The 17736-nt window shown below is 38.9% G+C and overlaps 1 protein-coding gene across 1 annotated transcript; it reads left to right on the top strand.

Annotated features, from left to right (window-relative positions):
• Positions 1-44: 44 nt before the first annotated feature.
• LOC140238102 (T-complex protein 1 subunit epsilon-like) lies at positions 45-14567 on the top strand. Its single transcript, XM_072318031.1, has 11 exons — positions 45-244; positions 2059-2119; positions 3053-3217; positions 3905-4103; positions 4799-4991; positions 5545-5694; positions 6732-6851; positions 7858-8043; positions 9495-9632; positions 10303-10483; positions 12271-14567. The coding sequence occupies exons 1-11, from the start codon at positions 140-142 to the stop codon at positions 12390-12392; spliced, it is 1620 nt and encodes a 539-aa protein (XP_072174132.1). The 5' UTR covers positions 45-139; the 3' UTR covers positions 12393-14567.
• Positions 14568-17736: the final 3169 nt, after the last annotated feature.

Below are 17736 nucleotides of genomic sequence, written 5' to 3'. Positions count from 1 at the left end.
AGAGCTTAAAAGATAAGAGAAAAAAAAAAAACTTGGGTGGATGATTCTGGAAAAATTCACGTGAGGGTGTGAGGAACACCTTCCTAAAATCCATTTTCATCGACTCACTGTCTCTTGCATTTTCTTGCACGCAAAAATCATGGCTTCTTTAGGATCTTTGGCATTCGATGAATATGGTAGACCATTCATCATAATCAAAGATCAGGATTCCAAGTCAAGATTAACGGGAATTGAGGCGCAAAAGGCAAGTAAAGAGATGTAGTCCCATATACTGAATTTGATGTAATTTCCTTCACGTACTTTACATACATGTACACGCGCGTGTGTGCACTAGTGCGCGGAGGCCTTACCTTGTTTGTACATTTCTATGTAGATTTTTACTGTAAAATAAACATGAATACGTGATGTGTAGTTGATTGTTGGGTGTGCAAGTCACTAGAGAGAAAAAAAATCCGTCTGTCCAGAGGTGTTTTTTGAAATCATTTTTCATTATTCTTACGGCTGTCCTCGTCTCCGACTGTCCGAGCTCCGTGGTATGGATGGACATGGCGGAACTGGGACAGTGGGAGCCGGGGGCGAGGCCGAGGAGAGGGGATTCCGTGAAGCCAGACGTTACAGCCTTGCAGGCTATTGTTTGATCTAACTGTTTAAGCGTTTATCATGTGAAAATCATAAGTAGGGCCTTCACCATGTTCACCAAGCCATGAAATGTGTAGATTGATACGTAAATAAAATTGTTTAAATCAGCCAAATTTTCTGTTTTCTTGAAAAAATCTCGCATTTTGATAACTTTTCGATCACAATTTTCCCATTGTAATGGTCTACTTTTTTAGTGGAGGCTTCGATTTGCCCATCTTTGTAAGAAGAGAGCTCGCGAGCGCTGAGCCAGTGAGTGCGCGGCATCTGCATACGCGGAATTGCAGTCATATAAATTTTAAATCACACAACATCCACGGCAGCAACCACGAGACTCTTTGTGGGCCCCGATTTGCAGCCGATTATCACTGAAACCAGGCATTAAAAGGTCCATTTCGTGTACTGTCGTTAACACATGCGCTTATCTTATGTGAGGTCAAAATCTTTCAAAAATTCAGAAAACATTTCAATTTTGAAAAAAGTGTAGTTTCGACACTGCCACGTTTTGCGCAATGTGGATTCTAGTAGGTTGCTTAAGTATATAATACACCAAAGGTCACAACAAATAAGTGCGAAATTTTGACTTAGCGTGCTGAAGAGATTGTCCTCCTCGGGCTGCTAGCGGTAGCTGGTAGGTAGCAGACACAAACCCACTTACAGGAAGACGAAAGTAGTTCAGGTTTATGATTCAAATAAATTGTTTGCCATACGGCTGTATTACTTTTGAAAAGAAATATATCACTGCACCCATTTCAGCATCTTTCCAACACTTTATATGTGAAAAAGCCCCAATCCAATGCAAGGGCAACACTTGATCGGACCAAATTTGTGTTTAAGCATGCGAATCAATGTACAGTGTATGCTGTTTATTCTAATGATTGTGTTTTATTAAGCCCTTGACTAACAATGATTTTCTATATCATTTCCTTATATTTTGGACTTTCTTTTTGGGCAAGTAAAATTACTGTTCAGGCAAGGGTTTTGCAGCAAATTTGGCTTGCCTGACTGGGCAAGTGGTAAAATAAAGTTATGTAGCGCCCTGTAGGCGCAGGCCGTGTGATCAGGGACCGGATGCTGATGGCGTTGCATGTTTTATCATGATTTTAAAAGAATGGATATACCTCAAATTAGGTGATCACTAATTTATGTATTGCAGAGGGCATATGTGTCCATCTTTTTTGGTGACATTCTTTCAAAAAACACAAACTTGATAATCATCTCAGTGTACAGGACTATATGGGCATGGGCAGCCTCCACATGCAACACACACACACAGCGGCACACAATTGTCCTTGTATACAATTTGACTGTTGCATACAAAAACATGCCTCGCCTGCGTACAGTGGTTTGAGCGAATTGCGGCACGCAGCGGTGGCTATCATATGTGTAACTGCCTCTCTGTGTTTTCCTTTATTTCTACAGTCTCACATTCTGGCTGCAAAAACAGTTGCAAACACATTGAGAACATCATTGGGTCCTAATGGTAAGTGTGATACAAATTGCAATCTTACGAGTGAAATATAAAGTAATATACCAGCCACAAAGGGGATTGTTGTCCTAACCTTACAAACCATATCTTCATGAGCTGACCGAAGTGAAAACAGAAAATTGCTTTTCTCTTCTTCCTGATCATGTAGGTCTATATCTAATGCATCTTGAAATGAAAAAAAAAAAACACAACCAAAATCATACACAAACAGAGAGAAAGTTGCCATACAGTGTATTCCTAACTTTGCTATTGAAATCTAGTGAGTTTTAAGTTGATTTTGACTTTTTCCTTCTAACTGTTAACATTGTGCTTGAATATATCTATATCTCTGTATGGTAATGGTTGGAAGAATGACAAAAGTTCACGAGTGAGATACACTTGTACCGGTATATGAATAAGTTCAATCAGTGTACAAGTCTGTAGTGCCTTCCAAACACCCCAAAGCTTTTGAGATGTTCATGAAAGTGATTTCATGTTTATGGATTTTGGTATTGTTCAACATTTTTCTTCGTCTTTCTTTGATTTTGTTATTTCTGGTATTTTTTTAAGTCACATGGTCTTTCTAATGTTTTTACATTTTGTAGGTGGAATTGAAAAGTTGCTTTAGCATTGGCTTGGGGATGTTAAGATTGTATTGAATGGTGTCTGCCATTAATGAAAATTCAAGATGTATGTGTTGATAGCTGAGAAAATTTATTTATTTCCACTGATGATTAATAAACCACAATGTATGTCATATGAGCTCAAAATTGCCCCCAATCTGTAGCACCCCATTTTGAAATATAAAACATTTGATAACGCTTGCAGATAATGAAGGTGCAAGCAGTGCCCAATATTTTGCTAACAGTTTATAATTTTCAGTAACTGAGTGTTTAATATTATAAACAGGTTGTGACAAATTCCATTTCTTGTCCCCTATCATCGTAGGACTCGACAAGATGCTAGTCAGTCCAGATGGTGATGTCACTGTGACAAATGATGGTGCCACCATTCTGGACAAAATGGACGTCGATCACCAGATTGCCCGCCTGCTGGTGCAGCTGTCAAAGTCCCAAGATGATGAGATTGGTGATGGAACCACAGGTGTAGTTGGTAAGACTCCATGACGAGATTGAGAGGATGACAGGACTTTTACTGATACACTTCTCTTAATGATGAGGGAGGTGTTCTTGTTGTCACACAGTTAAATGTGTAGGAAGGAAAGGGGTTTTGCCACATGGTGTCATCACAGAAAGTTTTCTGTGATTTTCATCATCACAAATGCCATAAAGGAATAAGAGTACAGGACATCTGAAATGGTTATAAAGAGTAAGAGTTACAAAGAGAAACATAGGAAACAATGTAGAGTGTTGTCATAGTCAAAAGTTATGTGGAAATCGTGAATTGACATACTCCCTCCTTCTTGTGCTGTTGCCAGCATGCCTTGATTTTTAGATTCTCGCAAGTATACTAGGTCTAATCCTACGTCCTGTCAATCAATGTCTTGTAGCTCGTACAAAGTTGTAGCATTTCAGGTTTAGTATACCAGACTCCATATGTTCATTCCATTTAATTTTTGCACTGCCCCATCTCCATTGTAGTCCTCTAGTGACCATATTAGTTGGTTGCTGTTTGCTTGAATTCTAGGGTACAAGGTGTACCTCTGCCTTCTGACAGTCCCCAACGTGAGAAAAGATTGTAGGGTTTTTCCACAAAGCTCACACATGGACATGAATGTGAATTCATTACGATGATGCAAATATCAACCTTGATGTGCTCCCCTCTCCAACCCCACCACAGTCCTTGCAGGGGCTCTCCTGGAGCAGGCAGAGCAGCTCCTGGACCGGGGGATCCACCCCATCAGGATTGCAGATGGCTACGACCTGGCAGCCAGGATAGCAACAACGCGGCTCGATGAGATTGCAGACGCCTATGAAGTCAAACCCGACAACCTGGAGCCCCTTATACAGACTGCCATGACCACTCTGGGATCAAAAATGTATGAACTGTGACATTCTGAGTTCTTTCTTGCTTGTTTGTATTATTTGTCATCTTTGCAAAGACTGTTTAATATCATATATGTTTGGTGTTTATTCATTTGATGTGCACAAGCCTTATTACTACAATTGAATTTGCTTGTAATTGGACAAGGAAGTTACTCATCACATTTCACCACTCTACCCAGGTAGTGTTTCTGATTTGTGCAAGAATGATGATAGCACTGGGCTATGAATGCCATGATTCCCTCTTGTGCTATGTGAGTTCTGACAAAACTCACTTCACTGACTTGCATAAAAATCGGCCTATTCATCCGTAGCGTAAAGCTGAAGTTGATGAAGTGACAGAGAACACCTGTAACAACTTACTTCTGATCTTTTCTTTTTTTTGTTACTGTATGGAAACATGTCTTTATTTAGTGCCTGTCCTTCTGAGATTTGTTGACAATATCAGTAATCCTAGACCCTAATTGATATTATTGCAAAAAGTATTATTTTTCGTAATCTCCGTTGTTCGTTAATATGATCGCTTCATGGTCTCTTATCTAGAGGCTGTAATTTGGGCACACTGGTGAAAAGACATGTACTTCCTACCACAAACACCAACAGAAATTATAGATCTTATAAAGAGAAACATGGATAACCAAGTTAGGAGCTAATTTCCTCTAATTCCTATCCATACCTCTGTATACTACAGTGTGAATCGCTTCCAGAGGAAGATGGCTGAGATTGCCGTTGATGCCATCATGTCCGTAGCTGACCTTACGAGGAGAGACGTCGACTTTGAGCTCATCAAGGTCGATGGCAAGGTGGGCGGCAAGCTTGAAGACACCATGCTGGTCAAGGGGGTCGTTGTGGACAAGGACTTCAGCCACCCACAGATGCCCAAGGTGTGTAGGTTGGGGCCAACTCCAGAAATCATACGTTCATCAGTCATATTTTGTTATGTTCTTCTTTGATTGTGTATGTGATATCCAAGATTGTGTAAGTTTTCTTCAGGATAATCTGTACTGTGAATTTGCTAACTCTTTGCATCTGTCAGTAATCAACCAAATCTCATGATTTTCGTTGTCCAGAAGCATGACTTTTCTATATGTGTGTTTGTTTGTTTTTTCATTGATTCATGAAGAAGTGTTCAGTGCTGTGTTCTATATTTTGCACATCTAAGGACATATTGCAATGATTACCACCCTAATTGGATTAGGTGCAGAACATATCACAGTGCAGTAGTCTGGACATGCTGTGTCCATAGTCTTTCAGAGTGCATGATATTCGTACAAGCAGTTATTTCAAAGTTGTTGTTGTTGTTGTTTTTTTTTTTTTACAGGTATTAGCCATGAAAGTGCTGAAGATACTCACTGATACTTCAACAGAACCCAAAATGGGAGTATGTAATTATTTGAAACTTGAGAGTTGTAACCTGTTATAATTTGTACTATGCAGGAAGTGAAGGATGCAAGGATTGCCATCCTGACTTGCCCCTTTGAGCCCCCAAAGCCCAAGACCACACACAAGCTGGATGTCAAATCTGTGGAAGACTACAGGAAACTCAGGGAGTATGAAAAGGAGACATTCACAAAAATGGTCCAACAGGTAAACACTGGCAAATACTTGGATATGAAGTCCATAGTCATTAATGTGTTTGTAAAAAAAAAAGGCCCCAAACAAACAGCATATAAATTGTGGTTAAACTCCATTGTTTTATCTGTATCACCCACATATGAAGTTTCATTACCATTTCAGAAGGCTGTATGCAGTGTTTTTTTTTTTTGCTAGGGGTATTTTATTACTTAAAGATTTCAAGTAAATATGACTTCGAACCCGTGTTCCATGAAAACATTAATGCAGTGTTGGAAAGGTGAAGTGGTGCCTTATTTCGAGTTATCTTAGAGAAAAGTGAAGTAGCAAAGTACTGAGTGACAAAATGTTGCCACCAAGTCAAATAGTTTTGTGATTTTTTTTTAAAGTGTATATAAACTTGTTGAAGATGTGCTTCACTGTGACACCTGTTTGTCAGTTTGTACACTTTGACGGAAATTGAGGCGAGAACATATTTTCATTTGCCTACTTGAGCTCAACAAAAACATCCACAGAACTACTGATGTATTTCATTGAAATATTTAAGTCACTGTGGTGCTGTGGACATACTGTAAACTATTTTGTAGTTGAATGGTTAAACATACGTGGAAAGAGATGATGTTATGTGGATGAATCTGCAAACTGGATATATATATATATATAGCATTTCAAATATTGGGACGAGGTTATTTTGCAAGAATTGTTTTGCAAGAATGATGATAGCACTGGGCTATGAATGCCATGATTCCCTCTTGTGCTATGTGAGTTCTGACAAAACTCACTTCACTGACTTGCATGAGGACTGTGCAACCTTCCCGTTACATGATATGCTATTCGTACTGACTACATGTAGGTGATTTCATTTTTGGTTCAGAAAGCTATGAGCTCAGAAGTTACTTTATCTCCCAACAAAGTTTCTGTCTGTCTCGATCCATAGAGCTGTACCAAGTGATTGCAATCTACGTGAACTTGCAGACCCCTGATCCTTGTACTCTTAAACCGTTCTTGTTCTACATAGTTGATTTTCTATCTCTGCTTTGACAACCGTTCAGGTGAAGGCCACTGGGGCTAACCTGGCCATCTGTCAATGGGGCTTTGATGATGAGGCCAACCACCTGCTACTCCAGAATGAGCTTCCAGCCGTGCGTTGGGTCGGAGGACCAGAGATTGAGGTATGAGGAGACATGCTAAAAAGTGCAAGAAGCACACACCCTGTAGCCCAATTTCATGTCTGTTTTTGACATTTAATATGGTCTAGTAAGTTTTTTTGAAAAAGAGATTTCAAATTTGCTGATGTATTAACAAGTTTTGTTTATGTGTGCTCATATGAGTTTGTTTTGCATTCAGTTTCCCCTACTTGCATGACATTCAGAATTGTTTTGTTTGTGTGTGTTTTTTTCTTTTACATGGAGGGAAAATCTTTGTGATTGTCAAAATTGTTAAAATATGAAGTTCTTTAAATGTGAATGAATATTATTTATCTCCTGATTTTTTTTCTGCCCCCAATCTGTAGCATCCCATTTTAAAATATAAAACATTTGATAAGGCTTGCAGATAATGAAGGTGCAAGCAGTGCCCAATATTTTGCTAACAGTTTATAATTTTCAGTAACTGAGTGTTTATTATTATAAACAGATTGTGACAAATTCCATTTCTTGTCCCCTATCATCGTAGGACTTGCAAGAATGATGATAGCACTGGGCTATGAATGCCATGATTCCCTCTTGTGCTATGTGAGTTCTGACAAAACTCGCTTCACTGACTTGCATTAGGACTGTGCAACCTTCCCGTCACATGATATGCTATTCGTACTGACTACATGTAGGTGATTTCATTTTTGGTTCAGAAAGCTACGAGCTCAGAAGTTCATTAAATGTGAATGAATATTATATATCTCCTGATTTTTTTGTTCTTTTTGCTGAATAGACATCAAAGATGGGTCATATGTTGTTCTGATGCTGAATATCATCTCATAATGAAAGAAAGTTGTTCACAACGTGAATGCTACAAATTATAGTTGTGATAGTCACAATGCATCTGTTTTTGTTATGGCATATATTGTTCTGAGAGTTCCTTTGTACTGTGACGCACAGAAAGTCAATGTAAAACAGAGCACATAATTGTATCACTGTAGACGGGAAATGATGTGAAGTATAACGATATTCCCCATGTCAACAGCTAATCGCCATTGCTACGGGAGGTCGCATCGTGCCCAGGTTCAAGGAGCTGACCGCCGACAAGCTTGGCAATGCCGGCATCGTGCGGGAGATCGACTTTGGCACGACCCGAGACAAGATGCTGGTCATAGAGGAGTGCAAGAACTCAAGAGCAGTCACAATCTTCATCAGAGGAGGCAACAAGATGGTAAGAAGCTTAGTGACCTATAGACAAGTTTCCAATGACTTTATCTAGCCAAGGATCAACTTAAAGGTGCATAGTCCCGGTAGTGTAGAGGGCGCTGTTGATGATACTGCCGATCACTGATCAAGATAGCCGAAGTTGAGCTGTCATAAAGAGTAAAGCGCGTAGGTGTTGCTAAGTAACATTGCCTTCGTTGTCTTCTCTGCGCAACATTCAGTCTGTAGCAATGCCAGGGTGCGTGCATATGTGCTTCTTATGACATCACAAAAGAAGTTTGCTGAAGCTACATCCCCCTCAGCCGAATCATGAGCCGAACTGTGATCGGCCCACTGACTACAGTGAATCGGACTTCTTCGAACTCGGGGAAGTGGGCCAAAGCGTAAGCGCTAAAGAGGAGTCGATAGCGTAGGTCTCTATAGGAAACTTGCGCCATGCGCCCGCGTACGCATTTGACTAAAACACCGGGACCATGCACCTTTAACTAAGGGGCAAAAACTGCATATGGGGAGCAAGCGTGTGTAAGTGTTGCATCCCACGTCCCATCATTGCGCATGATTTTATCAGGCCAGCCAGGTATGCTGTACGCATACTGTGCACTAGAGTTTACTGTTATAGAACCTCATCTGTAGTAAGCAGCACAGCATTAGCTATGACTTTCTGTATTAAATCTTTGGTCTCTTTTGCTGCCTCTGAGAAATATAACCTGGATTTCCTTGTCAATGTAAGGGGTATTCTGAAGAATTCGTTGCAGAGAAAGATGTATTTTAAACAATGTTTTACTGTACTTGCAAGATTGAGAACAAAGTCAGACCAGGGGGGTGTTTCATCAACGCTTGTCAGCGCCGACAACTGTCGGCGCTGACCAATTTCAGCAAAATCCTTGGTTTTGATTGGCTGAGATGCTCTTGTCACTGACTGTTACTATGGTGATTCAAGTTGTCAGCGCCGACAAACGTTGATGAAACACCCCCCAGACCTTGTCAAAATGAGGAGACAAGAATGATTATGAGGTAGAGAGATTCTGAGGTCAAATTTTGGGTATGTTGTTTTGAAACATTCTGAGTACAAAAAGTACCATTTATTGCAATCACAGCATCAAGTGAAAGTGTGAATTGGGGTAGGGTTTATTTGTCTTTCTCACCACAAGGCCTATCAAGGCATTTGAATTATTTTGAAAAATAGTATGAAAGGGGCACTAATTCAAATGTTTCTTCACTGTTGTAGCTTGATGTACTGCACTGCACTCAATCTCTGTATGTAATGGGTTATGTTAACTTGAAGCAAGATATCCATGTTGAGCTATCCTTTGCTCAGTGTGTTGATGTTGTTGTGGCTGGTTCCCCATTACGTTGTGTATCCATATGAAAGGAGAGTCAGTGTTATCAAGCTAATAGATGAAGTGTATTTTAATCCCATTGTGAATTTCTCTCATGTTTTTCCCATGATGCTATTAGATCATTGAAGAGGCCAAGCGCAGTATCCACGACGCCCTGTGTGTCATCAGGAACCTGGTCAAGAGTCCCAACATTGTGTATGGAGGTGGGGCAGCTGAGATTGCATGCTCACTGGCTGTCAGTCAGCAAGCAGAATGGGTGAGTGACTGAACTTGATCACTTCAAAGGGATTTTGAATATCATCCTTTGAACAGTTTGGCTGAATTTCTTGAGGAAAACAGGAAACAAAAAAGGCTTCTTTTTTTATTATGGAAAAGTTTTCTTTTAGTTTAACATATAATCCAGTATTGATTGGTATCATCAGTGATCAAAGCTCTTTAGTATTTCCAAAAGTGTAACTGCCAGTGTTTGCATATACGAAGGCTGTGGCTGCTGATATGTGGATTAGATTATTGGTAATTCTATGCCAGATTTCACAATGTTTGTAGATACGAATGAAATATAACTTTATCAGCGAAACTTAAATTCACATTAATCTTTCATCTAATTGACAGGCGTGAGGTTTATTCAGTCCATTTTGCATGATGGTTGGTGTCAAGATTGATGTTTTTGCCCACCAATTTTGCAGATGTGCATCTATCACAACATGCCAGTGCACTGCATTACTCAGCACACAGCCCAGCATCCTTTCGAAGAATATGCTTGTTTTGACACCATGCAGCACCATTCTACCATCACAGGCAGTATTACCATAATATTCATGGATGGAGGGGAAATTAAATCTTACTAACAGGGGTATGCAATTAATCCTATCCTGCTGGCCAGTGACTGACTGATAAAGCCAAGTTATTCTGATGTACCAATGCAGGTGTCCACCATTGAACAGTACGCCATGCATGCCTACGCTGACGCCCTGGAGAGCGTGCCCATGGCCCTGGCTGAGAACAGCGGCCTCCATCCCATCCGCACCGTGGCGGAGGTCAAGTCCCGGCAACTGAAGGAGAAGAACTCAAGGCTTGGCATTGACTGCATGAACAAGGGCACTTGTGGTGAGATATCCATCCATCCTTCCATTCTTTGGAAAGCATTTCCCTGCAAGTTTCGTCTTCAAATCACAATTCATACCTTCAATCACTACAAAATTGGGTTTTCCTTGACAGTGCTTTTTGGCAACAGCTTGTCGTGTTTGATAATAATATAAGCAGGGCTCGACACTAACGGTGGCCCGGTGGCCCAGGGCCACCAAAAATGAAAGTCGGGCCACCAAATTTCAAAAAAGGGCAAATTTGGTGGCCCGCCTCGGGCCACCAAATTTTTTTGAAAAGTATATCAATAAATTCGTTTACTTTTTGCGCCGGAAATTAGCAGTTAAATTTGTTCAAAGGATGGATGAAAAGGACTGATTGAATGCCTGAGAGTGAGTGTTGCAAGTTTGTTGAAGTTTATTTATGAGTAGATCGATGTCCAATTCTTACTATCATAAATCTTGAATATTTGACTCATAAAAAAAAAAAAAAGAAGGTTTTTCAATGTTTTTTATTGGTTTTTTTTTCGGGACACCAAATTTTTCTCTCGGGCCACCAAAAATTTGAAATTTATGATTTTGGTGGCCCCATCGGGCCACCAGACAAAAAAGTTAGTGTCGAGCCATGATATAAGTATCTACATTATCTATTAAATTGTTATGCATTTGAAAAGGAACCACTTGGGTTTGACCAACATCGCCCCCCCCCCCCAGGAGTCGTCATTTTTAGTGACATAACGTGAAGAAACGAAAGAAATATCTTGTTCAGAGGAAAGTTTAGTGTATGCGTGTTACAGCAAATTCTTTGGAGCTCTGCTCATATTCCAGTCTGCATGGCAATCGGAATTCCCCATACTTCTCTTTCATAGTGTATGGGGTCAGGAGATCATGCAAGAATAATCCTCCCTGTTGTCTCTTTCTTTTTGTGATGGACAAACTTTGTGTCCTTTGTGAATGAAAGACAGTGGAGGAACATTACTTCCAGTATTTCCCACGTTACTGTAAAAGTGGAAACTTGCACATACCTTTTTTTCTTCGACCAAATTTCAGTGAATTTTGTTTGTTTATAAACTTGCAGATGTGGTATTTTTGTAACAAAATTGATAAGAATATTCATCTTATAATTTTACAATAGGTCAGTTGTGCATGGAACTGACAAAAAAATACAGTCTACCTTGCATAAGTCGAATTTATTTGGACTGAAGAAATAGCTTCGACTTAGAGAAAATTCGACTTATGAGGGATTAAAATTCAATAGCATATAAAGAGGAGGGATTTTAAAAGACCTTCGACTTAGGTGATTATTTGACTCATGTGAGATCGACTTAAGCAAGGTTGACTGTATACACCAATAATGTTTCACGTTCATTATGTTGATCATTTTGGATCTAAGGTGACACTGATAAATATCACAAATGGCCACTCTTGAATATACATTCATTTCAAGAAGACAAACATTTTGTAAACAAGATTCCTAATTTTCATATTCCAACACCTCATCCCCCCCCCCCATTTCCAGTGAGAAATGGCAGAGATTCTGTTCTTTGAGAGGCTTTATCATGTGTGTGTGTATATGTGTTCTTAAAGAAGGTGTTTTCTGTGAGACCAATATTTAGGTAATGAGGTGAAGGCAGAACAAATTTTCTCTGCAAAGTAAAAGTTACACCATGCCATCCCACTTAGACCAATTTTAAACCACTTACAGCTTGCAAAGAAAATTGTCTTTTATCTGTTTGTGGTGGTTTACATACTTTGATTGTGGAATGCATAATGGTAAATGATTTCTTTCTTTTTTACTCATCTTATCACCAGACATGAAGGCGCAGAATGTGTTTGAGACTCTGATCGGCAAGAAGCAGCAGATCAACCTGGCCACACAGCTGGTGCGAATGATCCTGAAGATCGACGATGTGAGGGCGCCAGAGGGGATGTAGCAGGAAGGCATCGCCCGTAGACATTAAGTAGTTGGTAAATTATTTGTGGCATTGGAAGCGCGTTGTAATGACAATATATTCCTCCCTGATCTGAGCTTCATGTGAAGTTGGTGTTTGCTGGCAATGACTGCCTGTAAGAAAAGATATTGTCCTGTATCATAATGGGGTATGCTACTATTTACAAGTTTGCAAATATTCCACGTCCAACAATCCAAGGCATCTGTCACATATTGTGTGAGTTATGAAAGTCCGTCTATAGTCGTCAGCTAGTTCACATGATAGAATGACACATTAAGATGCAGACTGTATATTTTGTGTGAAGGTTTACGTCATCCCCCTCCTGCACATCCCTTGAACTTGCAAACTGATGTTTGAATGTTAGAAAACTTGTGTGCTTTGGCCAACTGCCATTAGGTGGGGACCAAAGACATGGAATTGTACAAGTGACTGACTGGTGGCAGTAGTACCATTTAACATACATTCTCCACTTTTGATAGAATTTTGACAGACCTGTATAGTTCACATAAATGTGGTTGGTAGAATTGTTAGGCTTATCTCTAATCGAGTCACTCATTGATTTATGTAACCTCACTTTCAGACACTTATATAAAATCTCCAAAGGATTCACAGTTCAACATCATACAGTACATGCGGAGATATTGGATTGGGAACCCTTTGAATTATTCAACAATTGTGAAACTTTTGAAAACTGCAGGATTCTGCTCTCTAGTCATGCGAGAGAACATACTATCAGGGATTGAAAACAGTGTGAAATATCAGTGCTCCCATTGCATCAGCAGTGAAGAGTTGAATTATTGCAGATGTAGCGAAGCAAGTGAGCCTGTGTTGTGGTATAAAAACCACCAGTCCAGTGATGTGGCTTTTCATAGCATTTCTTCAAGTTGCCAAGTATTTTCTGATAGATTTTATTTGGAACAAGAATTGGCACCAAATGCTTAAGAAGAATGAACAAACATCTGAAATGATTTCTCTGTAGTCTTGATGATTGAAGATACAAGTGTCATAAGACAAGAATTGGTAAATGTTTCAATAATTTCTGCCTAGCGCAGTCCATGTGAAGCTGCTTGTTGATAAAAAGAAATTCTATCTGTGAGTCGACAGTAAGTGTATGTGACTTCAGGGGGGCATTTCATGAAGCAGTTTGATCGGCTATTTTCCTGACAAACTGTTACAAGCTACTGAAATCGTTGCATCTGGTTGGCCGAGAGCAAATTTGTCGGACAACTTTATCGGGCAAAATGCTTCATGAAATGCCCCCCAGGACAGATTATCACAACAGAGATGGCATGGTGATGTACATCATACCCAAAACATTGCTTCATTGATTTTCCATTGAAATTATGATAAGTCAATGCAGATATGGTACCCCTATCACACGTCTGTCAAGAAATGTCTCACAGGTATGCAACGGCTGAAGAAAGTAAGCAGTCCAGTTCTGTCCTCATTTGATTATGGAATATGCAATAGTGCCCCAATGTGTAAAGAATATGGAAGCTGTGTTCAGCATTTATGTGTTACTTATTTAGAATTGTTGTGGATTGCTGTATACAAATTTGTGAATGCCATGAAGTACAAGCTTATGATGTAACCGTGGTAACCAGATCTCCAGGTTTCTGTTTCCATATGTCACAAATTGGGAGTACAGAGGTTAAGTTGTGAAACAGTTAAGTAAGAATACATATTACTGACTACAAATGTCCTCTATAGTCCCTCAATAGTTATAATAGTTGTGAGAGAAAGGTCATGTACAGCAGTGCTGCTTCAGGTAGGTAACACATCTTACTGAAAAGATCACAATTGTTAGTTTACAGTCAGTGCAATCTTTATAGCAACTGAAACCCTGAGATGTTACGTGGGAACTTCCAGATATTGCAGGAGATTATTACGTGTATTTGTAGAGTTGGCGTCGTGAAACAAGGCCCTAAAGTTGACACCTTCATTTCCTCCATAACAACTTCAGTACCCATGGGTATTCAAAAATCGAATGCATTCATTGTAAAGATTGAAGTCCAGTTGAAAGAAAAACTTGTAAACAGATCAGTACGTGAAGTATGTGTATGTTTGTGTGTGTATGTTGCCGATTTTTTTTTTTTCATTTTGTACTGACAATGTGTGGACAGTAATTGCATGACAATAAAGAAAAAAAAAAATCCATTTTGTGTCTCAATGTGTCTGTTTTGTTTTGTTTTTTACTATGCATATACAGTATACAATGTAATGTACTTTATTATAATGTGTGTAATTATTTATGAACATGGTACTAAAACCAATTGTCTTTTTGTGACATCCATAGTTTTGTCATGAAATTTAATCGTGCACAACCAGTGTATGAAGGAGCTTTGCTTACATTTGTAGCTAGATATGGGGACAAAATTTGCAGTTTGCCTCTGAATGAAAAAGTGCTTACAGTAATTCCACACCATTTTTAAAATAACTTTAATAATTAAAAGAGTAAAATCAGATGAATAAATGTTAAGAATATTTCATTAAAACTGGTCATAAGACTTAATTTCATGCCAAATTTGAATGAAATATCTCTCGTTTTGTCTGATTTTACCAAATCAGTCAACACATTTTATTACAATTCAACTGCACTATTAACCCTAAAAAGACTGGGCTATTTTGGTAGCTCGAAAGACTGGGGGGGGCCTAAAGGGCCCCCCCTTAAGATCTCGGCCGTGGATCGCGCGATCGCTGCGGAAATTTGCACAATGGTAGTGTGCGATGTAATCTACAAGATCGTATATTTAAATTTTACAGAATAGTCTTCTTTTATTTTATTTAGATTAATTATGCTAATTTATGCGAGAAATCAGACTCTTTGATCTAAATCAGTAAATAAAGCTCCAAAAGTGCTCATTTTTGGTGTAATTATTCTTTGTGGCATTCTTAGCAAATGCACTTGAAAAAAAATTCGGTATCAAAATTAATTTCTTATTTATCTTATTGTTTTATGAATTTCTTATGTATTTCTTTGTTTTTTTCGACCTTTTGTTTTTGTTGTTTTTTTAACAAAATTTGTGGCAGACACTTTTTAAAGCATAATACTCCTAAAACAAATTAATTTTAGCCATTGAGAGTAAAAATAAGTATATTTATATGAACCATGTGAAAAAACTCAATTAGCATTGACTTTGTACACAAAATCACGGTTTTGAGCCATTTTCGGCCTCGCGTGCATGCACAAAAAGTTATGTAACTTCAGAACCGTACCCCCGGGCGTCACAAATTTGGCGTCAAAATGTGCGGGAAACTCGAAAGAAAAAAGTCATAGAGCATCGCAGTGAGAGCATTGCGTGTTGCTGAGTAATCGCGCGAAATGTCGAGGGGGGGCCTTTTAGGCCCCCCCCCCCAGTCTTTTTAGGGTTAAACTACTGTATTAGCTGTGTAGTGAAAACTGACATTTTCATCCTGATGTCTTAGTACATTTACAATGGTTGCATGGCTGATCATAGAATTCATCACTAGACATTGTAATGTGTGTGAGTCAATGTGAATGTCTTCTTGTTCTGTAAGAAGGAATGCTTTATTGCTGCATTTCCATGTAGCTTACAAGCAGGTCTGTAAAACATGATATATTCGCGGCATGAATTTTTCGTGAATTGGAGCCGACGCCCTTTTTTGCGGCATGGAATTTTCGCGAACTGCCACTGGCATTCAATGCATATAGTGTAGACAAGAACTTTCGAGTGCATTTTGATTTCGCGAATCTTTGCGCTTGCGAAATTCGCGAAATTAAAATGCACGCGAACATTCCTCGTTTTACATAATCCACACACAAACAGACCAAACACATAGTGTACTATATGCTACATGTTTTGAAGAGCAGGTAATGAAGAGCAAACACTACTTGTACTGTTATCTTGAAAATAAATCCTAGACTCCAGAGTGAGGGGGTCGTACGTGATTAGACAACATTCTTCTATCACTACGCTGTGTACAACAAAGTAGGAAAGATATCAGGGAAATATATGAAATTTTTGACATTTCACACCAGTCCAAACTTGATGAAATCAATATTTTAAATTTGCTTTGCTATGTTCACTTATTTTTTTTTAAAACCATATAGGTTTGCTATTAAGAAGCTTTTTCCAACAAAAAAGAAGGATGAACAAAAAAGAAAAGAAAAGAAAAAAGAAGCAAAGCTTAATTGATAGGTAAAAGATTTGGAAAAGGAAAAGGAAATGATACAATACAACCAGCAGTCAACCTATGTGATACAGACACCGAGTTGGAAATGTAAATTTGCAGGATGCCATTTATTATGCAATTAAAGGTATCATACATGGTAACTTGTGCACTGTAGAGTATCAAATGTACAAGTATACAGAGGAGGGAGAGTTCTGTTGTACACATACAAGGCTGGTTCTTTTATATCGGCAACTCACATAATGTACATACATACATACAGATGTGTAGCATTGTGCAGGAGTTTTAGTCTGTATACTTTGTTCAAATAAAGGATTTTATATAATTTTAGATACATGTATTTTAACAGTTACCAGTGACATACATGTAATTCCACAAGTGTTCTGATGTATACCTGGTGCATTGGGTACTGCCAATATCTGTACACGTCTCACATAGACATACGTACATATTTATGATAGTTTTTAAAGAGTACAATGTACTTTTCATCACACTGTGTTATTGCATGGAACAAACAAAGAGTCCTTCAGAAACAAAACATACGGAATGAAAGTCGGCCTACTCACCCATTTATACTTGATTTTATATTTTGAAATAAATGCTTATAAATTAAAGGTACATACAGGTAATGTCAAGCTGTACTCGTAAAGCATGTAAGGACTTCATCATTTCACAATGCACTACTAAGACACCTGCCAGTATTCCAACTGGTCAGGATCAATTTGAAGCAGCTGTTGTCTTATTTACTGCATGTTATACATATGGTGACATGACATTTGCTCCTGTGACAATTACTCCAGTCTTATTTTCTCCAAGGACTTAGGGTTAGGGTTAGGGTTGTTAAAAGGTACTTAGGTTTAGTTTGATATGAGGGTTAGGATTAGGGTTATGTTTGTGGATAGAATTTTTTTTGGGCTTAGCAAGGCAGATATTTCATGGGAGGATTTGTTGCTGGAGCAAGTGCCACATAACCTATATGTGTGTCTTTAGGCTCCATGCATTCCCGTTCAGTATTGGCGTGACTAGGGAATGCCAAAGCTTTTGAGTATGAATCTGGCATTGCTGTCTTCACAAGATGTCAATGTCACCACTGTGATCACAAATCACCTATATATACCACTCGGGATGATTTTAGTTTTTATTCACTACAGTTAAATTACCAAGTCATAACAAT

The sequence above is a fragment of the Diadema setosum genome, chromosome 14 (genome assembly GCF_964275005.1).
Source record: "Diadema setosum chromosome 14, eeDiaSeto1, whole genome shotgun sequence".
Lineage (NCBI taxonomy): Eukaryota > Metazoa > Echinodermata > Echinoidea > Diadematoida > Diadematidae > Diadema > Diadema setosum.
This window is presented reverse-complemented; position numbering and strand designations above follow the sequence as displayed.